Consider the following 14,436-nt stretch of genomic DNA (forward strand, 5'->3'; position numbering starts at 1 on the left):
GTGTGAGGATAATTTCCAGGTTAACTGGAGGTGAGCTTCAGACAACACCCCTGTCTCTAAACTTTCCATCGCCTGCACCATCATCCCACTCTATGAATGCCCATCTAAAGATGACCTTATCAATACAGTGGTAACTTGGGTTACAAACGCTTCAAGTTACAGACTCCACTAACCCGGAAGCAGTACCTCGGGTTAAGAACTTTACCTCAGGATGAGAACAGAAATCATGTGGTGGTGGCGCGGCGGCCCCATTAACTAAAGTGGTACCTCAGGTTAAGAACAGTTTCAGGTTAAGAATGGACCTCCAGAACAAATTAAGTTCTTAACCCAAGGTACCACTGTATAGGAAGTCACATGCCAGTCCTCACAAGGCTCGCTCTGAGACTCCACCTCACCAAGCACAGCTTTTTACCTGGCATGGCATGTGTTCTTCACACAAACTGGGGGATTTGTAAGGCAAGTCCATGTTCTGGTGGGATCTGCAAGCCCCATTTGGGGCAGTTTTTCAGATTTCTGAACAGTGAGTCATGTCAGGCCTATAAGAACTGCGGCTGCTGCAGCTATCACCCAGGAGGACTCCCCTGCTCAGCGCCTGAGGGCCCCAGTCCTACCACTCACCACCTGGCCCAGGGCAGGGCCTGATGGGCTCTATAAAGGACTGCTGCTGCTGCTGCTGCTGGGCAGAGAGGGCTCTGTTTTGTTTTGTTTTGTTTTTGTTTAAATTGCTGTTATTTTTTACCTATGTCATTTTAAACTGTGATATTAATGCTGTATTCTTAGTTTTAGATTTTGATTTATGTGGAAATTGCTTCCCATTTGGTTGTGCATTTTTTTATGTGGTTTATTTATTGTTTACGACTTTTGTAATTACAGTGGTACTTCAGGTTAAGTACTTAATTCGTTCCGGAAGTCCGTACTTAACCTGAAACTGTTCTTAACCTGAAGCACCACTTTAGCTAATGGGGCCTCCTGCTGCCGCCAGAGCACGATTTCTGTTCTTATCCTGAAGCAAAGTTCTTAACCCGAGGTAATATTTATGGGTTAGCGGAGTCTGTAACCTGAAGCGTATGTAACCCGAGGTACCACTGTATGTGAATCTTGTTATGCTGTAAACACCTTAAGCATTGTTTTTTAACTGTGGAAAGGCGGCATACAAATAAAAAATGATGATGATGTTTTCAGAACCCTGATCCCACGGCAAAACAACTGGGGGAGGGCCGTAGTTCGGGGCGTAGAACATCTGCTTAGCATGCAGAAGATTTCAGGTTGAACCCCTGGCTCCTCCAGGTAGGACTGGGAGAAATTCCCTGTCTGAAATCCTGAAGAGCTGCTGTCAATCAGTGCAGACAATGCTGAGCTAGATGGACCAGTGGTCTGACTCTGTTACTAGACAGCCTCCTATGTTCTCAGCATTCACACCAGTGTGCACAGAATAATAATAATAAATTAGTAATATTTTTTTTTTGTATCCTGCCCTCTCCGGCCAAAGCTGGGCTCAGAGAAAAAGCCAGATGATGCCCGTGAAGCATAACATAGCTCATATTGGTAGATAAACAAGCCAAACATGTTAATTTCCTTTTACCTGGCTTTGGTCCACGTGTCACCTAGAGATACCCATAGCTGTCCTTCGTCACTTGTGACGGTGTAACGCAGGAAGTCTATTGTGTCTTTTGATAAGAGGGGGCTGAGGACTGTGCTAGCGAGCTGAGGCCCTCCCGTTGCCTGCACCACCTACGACAAAGAGAATTGAAAGCAGGCTTATTGCTGATATGATAGGAGTGATCATGGATGTTACTGAGCCTGGCGTTTGAGGAAGCATTGCCAGGGAAGACTCTCACCCTGTGTTTTGTAATTGGGTTCAAGTCTAAAAAGGAAAACCGCCGCATTCTCCTTTAACATACATGCAAATGAGGCTGGAGTCCTTTCTCAGCTGCTGCTTTTATGTATTTTAAAGGGAATTTTCAATGAGTTGCACAGGCACATGCCTTGAAACTATTCAAGTGTTTGGGACCCAGTTCCAATTTCTTTTCAGCATTTTTAACCTACACTCGGCCGAACGGAGCCTTTGCAATTGATTGGACAAGATGTCAGCGAAACAGCAATGCGTTCTGAATCCAACCGGCACAGTTGCAGGAAGTTTTTGATGCAGGGGACGCCTCTACTAAAGGGATTAGAAGGGACATGATGATATTTCCCGATTCCTCTTCTATCTGCGGTGCCCCCACCCAATACTCTCCAGAACAGGTGGAAGGGGGCTTCAGGGAGAAAGCCTACATTGATTACTACTAGGTAACAATGGCTATGAACTGTCCTCATTGTCAAAGATAGTATGCCTGTTAAAACCAGTTGCAAATCACAAGTGTAGAGAGTCGCTGTTGCACTCAAGTTCCTGCTTGCAGGGCTTCCCCGGCCAATGTGAGAACAGGACACTGGGCTAGATAACATTTGCTCTTGCAGAAGAAATGGGGGGGAAATGTCTTTCTTCTTCTCCAGTTAGCAGAAGTGTCCCCACAACCCAAAGCTCTTCCACAAATGCAAGAGCACAAACTGGGTTCCACCAAAAAGTTTTTTTTTTAGTGTAGACAATGCTTTTCGTTTTCGTGGCATACATCATCTCCATTGTCCATTTCCCATTTGATTAATTTCGAAGGGATCAGGAGCTATAAGCTGGGATAGCTCAGTCAGCAGAACACAAGACTCTGCATCTCAGGGCTGTGGGATTGAGCCCCACATTGGACAAAAGATTCCAGACTAGATCACCCTCGTGGTCCCTTCCGATCATAAAGTCTACGATTTTATGAAACGTTGTGACGTTTCATATCTAGAAATAATCTTACCATATTTAAAGGGGTAAACAGAAAATGAATCAATTCAGATGCGCTGGGATTCTGGATGTGGGACTTTAATTTCGCCTGCAGGAGAAAAGAAAAGGAAGAGAGAGAAAAATAACTATTTTAAAGGCAGTTAATGGGGAACGAGAAATCACAGTACTGAAACATGCAGGCTTTGTTTAGAAGGTCCAAGGCAATATCTGGTTGCTAGTTAAAACACTGTCAGCTAGCAGGAAAGCTCTTTGACACTGCCTGTCAAGGCAGAGCATCAAACCTATAGCTTTTTATTTAATCACAGTACACGATGTCTCAGACTGGATGATGGGTAAGATGCCTTGGGCATGCAAGGTCCCTCCTTCTCTCTTTGATCCTTGCATAGAGATGTCCTTTGTTATTTTCAGGCAGCTATGCTCCACTTCCACTGTTGTTGGTTGTATGCCTCTGAATACCAGTTGCTGGAGATTACTAATTCTGTTGCGCTCCTACTTCCCACAGGCATCTGGTTGGCCACTGTGGGCTTGGGATGCTGGACAAGAACGGCTTTCCCTCCCGATCCAGCAGGGCTCTTACATTTTGCGAGTATTTTGCACACAGCCACTTACCAGAAGGTTGAAGCCGTGTTTAAATTTTTGCAAACAGTCGACAAATTCGTCTTGAGGCGGAGGTTTGGAGCGGAGAGTTAAGACACCCTCTGGGGAACAAAGAACAAAACAAAATCACCTGGCAGAATTTCTTGGGAGGCATCCACAACATGTGAAAGCAGAATGAGGTGCCTCTGAAGGTACACAGTAGTGGTAGCAGCAGCAGAAGCGCATCAGGGAGAGTGGTCCTAGCTCAGCACTCCCCCTGCAGTGTTAAGTTGGACTCCAACACACATCAGCCCCGGCCAGCATGATGGGAGTTGTAATCCACCACCCCTTACCTTGGTTTCCTCCAAGGCCATTAAGTCCATAGCTTTAAATTACTGAACTGAACAACTGCCTACAAGATGATGATGATGATGGTGGTGGTGATGGTGGTGGTGATTACTTTATATACCACCCTTCATCATAAGATCTCAGTGGCTCTCTCCATGAGAGCTTACATAGTCCTCAAACGTCAGGAGCCAGTCAGCAGTAAATCACACAGAGGTAAGTTTTCCTTTTATTAGAAAAAACAGGATCTGCACAGGGGAGTCAAGCCAAATGAGAACAGCAACTCTTCAGTAGGTCTGGTCAGTTGCAGAGACTGAAGGTCCCTGCCTTCCACCTCTGCCTAAGTCCCCTCCTCTCCAGGGTTTTCCCCAAGCATTCTGAGACTGTGCTTGTAAGTCTGCCTTTGCTCCTCCCACTTCACGCCTCTCTGAGTTCTGGGAGACCAGGGCAGACACTCTGGCTTCTTCAGCAGCCCGACTCATCACTGCCTCTTGGCCTCCATCCTCTCCTGCTTCTGCCTCTGCTTCCGGACTTCTCTCTGCCACAGACTCTCCCAGCTCACTAAGCCCTGTTGCCTCTCCAGCTTCCAACCTCTCCTCCTCCCAATCTTCTCCCTCTCACCACTGATTGTCATCCCACCACCATTCCCTGGGTTCTGAGCCTTTCTCCTTGTGGGTTCCCCAGCTAGTTCCTCCCACCATTCCTCTGCATCCAACCAGCCCATGACAAGGGACATTTGAATGTTGTTGTTGTTTGTCCAAATCCCAGGCTCTAATCAGGCGTCACTTCATGGCAACGGTAGCCAACCCTGTGCCCTCCAGATGTCGTGGGACTCCCAGCTCCCATCTGCCCCAGCCAGCTCAGGGATTATGCAAGTGCCTAATCTGACAGCACTGAAAATGTTACAGGTCCCTCATCCCCGAAGCTGGATACAAGGGGGGCTCTTGGAAAGCCATTCAGGTGAAAGAAACCCCTTACCCCCAGGCCCTTTCTTCTTATTCTTCTTGGTTTTCTTCCTCTTCGAAAGCTCCGCAAATGCTTCTGCTGCTTTCTGAAGCTTGGTAACGAAATATTCAATGTCGTCCAGAATATGGTTTAGAATTTGCTAGGGAAAAGAGGAGGGGGCAAAAAGGAGGAGGAAAAAGAGATCAGAAATGCCAGGGACTCCACCCAAAGTGCAGCACAGTTAGTCACTGAGCAGAATTAGAACCCGCAGCGGGGATGAAGAGAACATTCCATCCACAGGAAGCAACACATGCTAAAATTAATACGCCTGACATTTCTATACAGCTCAGGCCTATATTTTCCTTAGGAAGCCATCGTCAACAAAGACTCTTACTAAGTAAGATTTGAGATGATTAAGTCCCGGGGCTGAACACTTAATTCCTTCTGCATGTTCTCCCACACACAGGCAAAACTGCTGAAATATCGGTCTCCCTGGGGTGGTACAGACAGCTAATCACTCACCTCATCCTGGCCAACGTAAGTCTTCAAATGCCCAGCTATTATAAAGCTATAAAACTATTACTGTTTCGACAGCCAGGGTTCTTGCATTCTGGGGCAAAAGAAACTGATTCAGCCACGAATATTTTTAGCACTCAGCTTGAGAGGCAAAGCAAAGCTCTTGTATGGTGCATAGAAATGTAGAGTTGGAAAGGAAGACGAGGGTCATCTAGTCCAACCCCCTGCCATGTCAGAATCTTTTTGCCCAATATGGGGTTTGAACCCACAACCCTGATATAGTGAGAGTCTCAAGCTCTACTGACTGAGCTAATAACCCAGTGCAGCCAAAGACTTCTCTGATGCATGTACTTCACAGGTATTTAGACTGCTTTCGCCAGGGTCAGGCTTTGTGCAGGACCTGAAAGCAGGACTCAAGTCTCAAGCCTGCTCCATAAACACCCACCCTCTGCTTGTGAGGCAGTATAGTATAATGGTTAGAGAAGGGGTAGTCCATGGAGAGCCTCCCAGATGTTGGACGACAACTCCCATCCAACCTTGATTATTGGCCGTGGTGGCAGAGGGTGAAGGGAGTTGGATTCAAGAAACCATCTGGAAGGCTTTGCTACCCCTGAGTGAGAGTGTCAGGCCAGACTGTGGAGACCCGGGTTCAAATCCCTGCTCAGCCCTTAAGCTCAGTGGGTGTCCCTAAGCTGGAACAGCAGTGAAGATAAAACATGGGAAGGGGGGGGGAATGAAAATATAACCACACACACCACCCTAGACCATTAGGACAAATGTCCCTGCCTGCCTCTGTATTTACTAGCAGCCCGGGGGGGGGGGGGCAATGCCTCTCTGCTTCCTCTTCCTTCGTCTCAGTTGCACTTCTGCAGAATTCAGCAGAGAGAAATTAACAATAATTAGTTGGTTCCACAAGTCATTGCCTCTGGTTATGCCTGCCATAGGTTCTCCCTCCATGGGCCTCCCCTGATTTCTGCCCTGCCAGTTCCAAGGGGGCCAACCACCACTGATGCCGCCACGAATGTACTATGTGATAAAAAAGAGAGTATCTGGGCTGTATTCTGGGAAGTCCTGTGGTTCTCTGCAGACCTTGACTCTGCACTGACAGCAAACTAGCTTTTCCACAACTACCAGTCTTCCTTTGCAAAGCGCATTGCAAAATTGGCGTACGTCCCGAGGCACAGTCTCAGTTCATGAGACGGCCGCCAACTTGGATGGTTTTAAAAGAGGGTAAGACAAACTCAAGGAAGCCACGATGGTCATATTCCACCTCCACTGCCAGAAACAAACGGTGGCGATGTTCCAGAAGGCCTGTAAACAGCATCTTGACCCGTCAATATAACTCCGGGATCAATTGTTAGTCGCTGCAAGAATCAGCCCACATATCTTAATATACTTGCTTTAATATACAGTGGTAGCTCTGGTTGCAAACGGGATCCATTCCGGAGCCTCGTTCGCAACATGAGCAGAACGCAACCTGCATCTGTGCGTGCCGCAATTCGCCGCTTCTGCGCATGAAGTCATTTTGAGCGTCTGTGCATGCGCAAGCAGCGAAACCCAGAAGTTCTGTAACTTCCGGGTCACCGTGGGACGTATCCTGAAGGAACGTAACCTGAACCGAATGTAGCAAGAGGTATGACTGTATGCCAATTGGCTTGCTCTGATGCTATGTTTATCTGTGGGCTTGAGACACTTAGCTAGTTGAGAGGAGACTTTTCACACTGATTCCTGTCAGCTGCCTCCTTATCTAGGAGATGGAAGAGAGTTGGGAAGGGGCTTCCAAGCTAGGGGTGAGCTAATTGGGCTAATGAAGCCAGATGAGATAGCTTGCCTTTGTATAACTACAAAATGTATACACAATTTTCAGCCCGGACACTAAGATCTAGCTCTGAGGCCCTTCTGGTGGCTCCCTCGCTGCAAGAAACGAGGTTACAGGTAGGGCTGCCGTACGTTCAGAATTTCCTGGACATATCTGGGGTCCACCTGTTGGAATCAGGGTGGAATTTCCTGAAATCAGTATAAATGTCTGGGCGTATGGCAACAAATACGCTCAACAACTTTTGTGTCTGGATTTCCACTTTTTGAAATATGGCAACCCTATTACAGGGAACCAGGCAGAATGCCCAGGAAATAAACAACTATCTGGCTTTCTGAAGGCAGCCCTGTATAAGCAAGTTTTTAATGTTTGATGTCATACTGTGTTTTAATTTGTTGGAAGCCGCCCAGGGTGGCTGGGGGCAACCCAGTCAGATGAGTGGCATATAAATAATAAATTGTTGTTATTGCCTAAATGCGTTCCCTGGTGTGGTCAAGTCGTGATGACTGCTTGTTGCTTTGACCCTGAGTCTGTAAAGGCAGCGGGGCTCCGAAGGCTGTGAGATTACACCTTTCTTTAATAAAGCACTAGAACTGGCCATTCTGGTATTTTTAGCCTCTTCCTTTGGCATCCTTGCATCAAACCACCCTCGCAGGCGCTCCCTTGGGCCTGCAGATCAAGACAGTCAGTGTGCCTCTGAAAACCAGCTGCTGGTGAACCCAGGTGGGCAGAGTGCTTCCCACAGACTTTTGGCTGACCACTGTGAGGACAGGATGGGCCTGATCCAGCAAGGCTTTTCTTATGTTTGCTCTGCACAAACCGTGTGCACAACACAGAGCAGACCTGTGCAGCACAGGAGAGCCCAAGAGCAGGTGCTCCAAACTTCTTAAATTTTATTTATTAGGTTTGTATACTGTTTGTCAAAAAATCTCAGGGTGGTTCATGGACTTGTGGCATCCAGAGCTGGAAAGCAGGCCCTGATGTTAGATCCCAGGCAGCCTTCGTCAATGCTGGGGTCCCAGATGTCCTTGAACCACAACTCACATCAGCCCTGACAATTGGACTAGGGAAGATGGTGGCTGTAGTCCAACAACAGCTGGGGAACCCAAGGTTGGTCTAAGGCAGCAGTTCTCAACCTGTGGGTCCCCAGATGTTGTTGGACTACAACTCCCATCATCCCTGAGCTCTGGCCTTGCTAGCTTGGGGGTGATGGGAGTTGTAGTTCAACAACATCTGGGGACCCACAGGTTGAGAAAGGCTGGTCTAAGGCCTATGTGTATCTTGCCCTTGCTACCCGGTATCTCTGGAATATTCTCTTCATGCCCTTTGTCACTCTCTTCCTGGCCTCTGCTGAAAGTCCAATCCAGTCATTTTCTAGATCTGAAAGAGTGAAAGACAAATGCCTCGTGGTTGCTAGGCAACCAGCTCCAAGGTACCGCTCCTTCACCTTTTAGGCAGCAAGAGTTTACCTTCTAGTAAACATGCAAAAATTAAAATGTGAAAGACAGGCTCCTTTCCTCAAACATGCACTGGGCTTGTGGCAGGAAGCACCAGTCCACCAGGACTCTGTGGCACACACCCACTTTCCCCTCATACTTTGTGTGCCTACTGTTGAAAATATGGCTAACAGAAATGAAACAAAAACAAAATGCTGTCTGGGTCTCTTGAGCCTCAAGATCATGTGGAAGGGCAACCCATCTCCCACTGCTGGCCAGGGCTCTGTTGGAATGAAAAGGGATGGGGAATGACTGCATGCCTAAAGGTGGCACAGAGAAGAAGCATAGAAAGGTCTCTGCGCTGGTTGACTTGACCATGCAGGTGTGCCATCTCCCTCAGAAGAACAACGACGTCACTCGAAAGGCTGAGAACCTTCAAAGGGCTCGTTCTGAGCAAGGAAGGGAAGAAAGGTTAGCTCTACAGCTGCCACTTGGTGGGTGCCGACACCCATGAAAGGGCCTTCTCAGCAGTGGCATGCATTCATGGAACGCCCTCCCTGCGGAGGAGGAATTTTTTAAAATACGCAGGCATTTGATGGCCGGAAGATGCTATTCGTGGCAATCTTGAAATTACCATCTGCGTGTGACTGCTGAAATGTTTCCAGATGTTTCAAATTGTTTAAAAATGGATACATTCATACACATTTGATTTATTTAAATTTATTCATAAAAATTAAATTTCTATTAGATTGATTTTATAAAATATATGAATACAATATATTTATAAATATTTAAAATTGTTTAGTGTCAAACAAATAAATATTGTTTTGATGTTTTTGTTGTGTGCTGCCCTGGGGTCTTTTGAGAGAATGGTTGAGGTAGAAATTTAATAACTAGCCAGGAATGGTAAAAACGAAAAGGAGAAAGCAGGTGGCTATTCAACTCCATTTACAACTAAGATTTGAGGCAGGAACTCAAAGTGGCTTGGATCCTTTGGAAATGTAGCATAATGAAGAGGCTCTTGGGGAATCTAGAAGCAAAGAGGCCTTGCACCCATTAACCGTCTTCCCACCTCACAAAGCAGCTAACATCCAACATCTCACCAGATTTGAACAACATGGTGAGAACACACACACACTTCTTTCACTTACAACATCTCTGTCGATCTTGGCTGCCATCATTTCAGACGTTTCTTCGTGCTCGTGGTACTGTCTAGATTTCTCAACTAAGGAAGGAAACATACCAATTGATCCACTCAACTTGGACAGGAACCTAGAGTGTTTTCAAAGTCCAGTGACTTGCAACCCACAATATGCAGCCCACAATACCTGAAACAGAAGGACTATTTCTTAGTCCATCACAAATGATGTGTGTCACATGTTGTGAAATAAGTCATGATAGGAAAGGAAGGCTGCATTCACAGCAAACTTTTAAAACATTATGATACCACATCATGGCTTCCCCCGAAGAACTCCGGAAACAGTACCGTATTTTTCGCCCTATAGGACGCACCGTCCCATAAGGCGCACCTAGTTTTTTGGGGGGGAAATAAAGGGGAAAAAATTATTTTCCCCCCAGGCCTGAGCTTCCCCCGACCCCAGCCCCCAAACAGGCAGCTCTCTGCAAGCCGTGGGAGCCCAGCGCTGGCTCCCGCTGCTTGCGGAGAGGTCCGCGAAGCCTGGACGCGCTGAGCTCAGCGCGCGCAGGCTTCAGCATGCAGGCAACTCTCCGCAAGCAGCGGGAGCGCATAGGACGCACACACATTTCCCCTTCATTTTTGGAGGGGAAAAAGTGCATCCTATAGGGCGAAAAATACGGTAGTTTGCTAATGGTGAGGAGAGTTGTTAGGAGATCCCTGTTCTCCTCACAGGGCTACAGATTCCAGGCTTCCCTGTCAAGAGGGAATGATTGTCAAACCATTATAGGGATTGTAGCTCTTGAGAGAAATTAGGATTTCTGAACAACTCTCTGCACTCTTAACATGCAGCTCTCAGAATACTTTGGGGGAAGCCATGACTGTCTAACTATATGACTTATAGAAGACATCTGAAGGCAGTCCTGTATAAGGAAGCTTTTAATGTTTGATGATTTGTTGTGTTTTTATATTTTGCTGGAAGCCACCCAAAGTGCCTGGGGCAACCCAGTTAGATGGGAGGCATACAACAACAACAACAATTACTACTCCTACTCCTACTAAAGCAGCATCATAGTGCTTTAAATGTCTGGTGTGGTTGTTGCCTAAGAGAAGCAACCAGTATTGACTTGGATCACCTGTGAGATTGTTCCTGCTTTGGGCAACGAACTGTGGTTGTTGAAATCTTAGGAGCCAACCGAGTGGTTGGATAAGATTTTCAGAGATTGGGACTTCACTGCTCAGATTAGCTAATTGCCCTTCTCCAAGGCAAGAAAAACCACAGCAAAGCAACTGTATGCATTTTTACACAGAAATCAATGTTCAACAAAGCTTCTTCCCTGGTACATGTGCAAAACACTGTGGCCTAAAATCCCGCCCCCTCAAAAAAATTAAAGAACCCAGAATAAACAATACAAAGCGGAATTTAGCTCTTCTTGATAAGTCATCCAAACTAATGTGGCGGTTTCGTGTGTGGAGTTCGGACAGCCTCGCCTATACCCTGAGAGGAGATTTGTCACAGGCAAGGTCAACAGGCCACGTACAGCCCAAGGCCATGCAACCGACAGGCTTGGCACAGAACGTTGCCAGTCTCTGCCTTGCAAGGTTATCTCACGGTTTCCACAACACTCACAGTCTCCTTGTTCAGCTGCCCAAGCGGACCAGGCTGCTACCCGGCTTCTGACGTCCACCTGAGTGACAGTACCTGGAGGGACGGGAGCTGGTGCTCTCGGAGGCGGAGGAATGACACCGTCAACTTTGGAAAGCATCCTAGGTGGGAGACATGGCAAATCAAAAGCGAAATGCTGAGAAAATGAAATATCTTTCCCCCGTGGTTTATTAGAATAGCAAGGAGAGAGAGAGAGGACCCTTGTAGTCTGAACTCTCAGCTGCATGCCATCTCTGGTTCTCCCGAGGAAGCAGCACAAAGCAAAATCAATAAATTATACATCTGAATCTAAGGAGGAGCCTTTCAATAAGGCTGAATATCGTGCATATCGAAACCAAAGTAATATCATCGTCTTTGTACAGCAGGGGCAAGTCTAAAAGCAAAATAACACACCGCTAAAATAAACGTATGTATTTTTGAGTAAGAGCTGACACACTTTTCCAGAGAACTTAAGATAATTTGTCAGCATCTATAAAAGAAGATATTTCACTAATAGGTGGGGAAAGTGCCCCCCTTCCCAATTTGCAGGCAGGGTGTGATGTTTTTTCAAAGGAGCTATTGTGGAAAGAGACTAAGTGCCCACGAGGAAGTGGGCCATCCCAAAAAACCCCAGAGAATGCTCAAGGTTGCAAACATTTCCACACGTGTGAGTCCCGCAACAAAACACTACTGCTTAATCTCACACATTTCTGTTCCTGAGTACCATAATCTGTAAGAAGCAAAAGCTTCCCTGCTGAACAGGGAAGACAAAGTAAGTGAAAGCGTTTAGCTCTTTTTGTTAAATAATTTAATAATTTTTAGTAAAGAGTACTACACTGTGCCTGTTGTTTTTGTCCGTGGAGTTTTCTTGACAGGGATACTGGAGTGGCTTGCCAGTTCCAGCTCCAGGTGGATCACATTTAGTCAAAACTCTCCACTATGACTTGTCCGTCTTGGGTGGCCCTGCATGGCATAGCTCATAGCTTCTCTGAGTTATTTAAGCCCCTTTGCCATGGCAAGGCAGTGATCCATGAAGGATCTGAGGGAGGCAGTGGAAGAGAGGAGTGCCTGTCGTGCTCTAGTCCATGGGGTCACGACTAAATGACTAAACAACAACAACTACACTGTGGGCCATAACCAACACAGATATATGTGCACACAACAGAACTTTTTCTTCCTCACCTATCCCTTGTAGCCTTACACCCCCTCCAACCTCATAATCAGCTCTGATGGGCTGAAGGACCCTGTAGGACAGATTTCTAGGGCTCAGAAGGGAGAAGAGGAAATAAAAATCCCTGCTGTAGCAGTGGAACAACCCATGTGGAGCACATAATAACCCCATATATATTTGTTTGTGCAGAGTTCCTGTCTACCTCCTTTCAGGAAGTTTGCCTTGGACTAAGCCCCAAGGATGCTGCAAGCACACTGACAAGTTACCCATCTTCTCTCATTTCTGCTGCATTTTGACCCCACTTCTATCGGTGCTCCGCACTTGAGTTTACTGTTAGGAAGAATATAGGATATTATTTGCAAATCAAAACGTATGCCTTACCTGAGTGTTTCGAGTCTCCTCTTTGGCTTCCCCCCTTTGCTGTCGCTGATTGCACTTTCAATGTCTTCGTGGATCAAGTTTGCCTGGGCAGAAGCAGTTCAACAAGTGAAAACAGAAAATTCGATACCAAATAGCGTAAGATCTTAAAAGCAGGGCTGTGTTAAGAAGATGCTGAGCAAAGCAAAATTCTGCCCAGAGAGCAACCCAAATTCAGCAGCAAGATAAGAAGAATGGTTATTTTATTAAATTTGCATACCACTCTATACCCGCAGGTCTCAGGGCAGATGCATAGATCACACAAATTAAGCACATCTAGAATGTGGTTTGCACTATTTATCCAAGTTCTGCTAGTCCCTGTAAGAAGCAAGGAGTTATGGGGAATGTTAAAGCCTCATCCCAGGATCACTGCCAAGTTTGATTCAGCCATCACTTTGGGGTGTTGGAAATTCACAGGCTATCAAACACACTGTAAGTAGAGAACCCTCTATCTGGGATGGGGACCTTCTGAGTCCATCAGCATCTGGAGAGACATAACTCTCCATCAGTTCCACCTAGCATAGCCAATGGTCGGTGATGATGAGACCTGTAGCTGAACACATGACAGATTTGTTAGTTTCTGTTTGCCACTGTGCAGTGCTTTGGAGTCACAAGACTCCATTTACCGTACATTCCAGAGACATTCCAGGCTGTTGGAAGTCTCACGGAAGACAGGAGACGGATGTGACGTTACTGGTTTCCTGTTCCTTTGTTTTTTTCAGTTGCTCTCTGCTCTCACAGAGAGAGGATGTATTACTTTTCTGTCTGCGTAGCTAGAAAATAAAGCATAGCAATGTAGCCATAAATCTCATCACTTCTGCTGTTTTGATACTCTGCTGAATGGGATGTGCCTGGAGCCTTATCAGAGGCTCAGGTCATCAATCACGTCGGAGGTGATTCCGGAGGACTCGACCGGAGGAAGATGAGCTTTATCAGCTCGGTCGTAATGGAGATTCCGACAAGATTCCCCATCCCTGCCTTAAGCCAAACAGGCTCTACCACATCCCTGAAGGGTTTTGTCAGGATGTACGAGCCCTGGTAGATCTGAGAATATATCTAGTACATAATCCTGCTTCCATCTGTGGCAGAGCAAACACCTCCACCGAATGATATTTCTGAGTCCGTCCTGATTATATTGCAGTTCGACTTCACTTTACTCAGAGGCTGTGGTTCCTGCATTACGAAGGGCTGACTACATGGGTTCCCTTCCAAATCTACCATTCTATACTTTTTTGTGTTTCTTTTCCCTCTCATATTGGTCTCTACAGCCACAGCAGGCGCTGTAACTCTCCAGCCATTCCAACTTCACCTCCAAAGGTGCTCTCCTCCATTGTCTCCTGAGATAGACGGGTGCCAACCTCATTACAGAGCTCGATTGCACCTATGAGATACAGATTGCTGTTTGCAGCTTAAATCTGCTCACATGCCAACCACCTCAGGACAGCCGTAATAGGTGGGAGTCAATAATCTTTAGGGATGTTGACTGGCAGCAAGCCAGACTCTGCTTCAAGGTTACTGGCAGACCAGCAAAAAAAAATTAAAAAGGGTATTCGGCACACAGCAAATCTTCCACTTGCAAGTAAATACAGAACAGCTGCTCTTTAAAAACC

General features: G+C 46.5%; 1 protein-coding gene and 1 long non-coding RNA gene across 10 annotated transcripts in view; both read right to left on the minus strand.

The window, feature by feature from the left end:
- Nucleotides 1-14,436, minus strand: part of EPS8 (EGFR pathway substrate 8, signaling adaptor) — a 137,968-nt gene that overhangs the window by 28,763 nt on the left and 94,769 nt on the right. For all 9 annotated transcript variants that reach the window (XR_014538751.1, XR_014538752.1, XR_014538753.1 and 6 more), the window contains exons 7-13: nucleotides 12,791-12,873; nucleotides 11,224-11,360; nucleotides 9,610-9,683; nucleotides 4,724-4,850; nucleotides 3,434-3,522; nucleotides 2,838-2,912; nucleotides 1,583-1,731 (exon numbers count right to left, since the gene is read on the minus strand). Coding sequence is in view for 6 of the 9 variants with exons in the window: in XM_083572697.1 (XP_083428823.1) it covers nucleotides 1,583-1,731; nucleotides 2,838-2,912; nucleotides 3,434-3,522; nucleotides 4,724-4,850; nucleotides 9,610-9,683; nucleotides 11,224-11,360; nucleotides 12,791-12,873 (734 nt within the window). In the remaining 3 variants the exon portion in view is untranslated. The remainder of the gene's footprint in view (nucleotides 1-1,582; nucleotides 1,732-2,837; nucleotides 2,913-3,433; nucleotides 3,523-4,723; nucleotides 4,851-9,609; nucleotides 9,684-11,223; nucleotides 11,361-12,790; nucleotides 12,874-14,436) is intronic.
- LOC310743183 lies at nucleotides 4,859-8,283 on the minus strand. The gene is made up of 3 exons (XR_014538864.1): nucleotides 7,866-8,283; nucleotides 7,175-7,832; nucleotides 4,859-6,624 (listed from the first exon to the last, which is right to left on the minus strand). It is a non-coding gene; the product is annotated as an uncharacterized lncRNA (long non-coding RNA).

The sequence above is a fragment of the Podarcis filfolensis genome (assembly GCF_964270895.1).
Source record: "Podarcis filfolensis genome assembly, chromosome: 10".
In the NCBI taxonomy this organism is placed as follows: Eukaryota; Metazoa; Chordata; class Lepidosauria; order Squamata; family Lacertidae; genus Podarcis; species Podarcis filfolensis.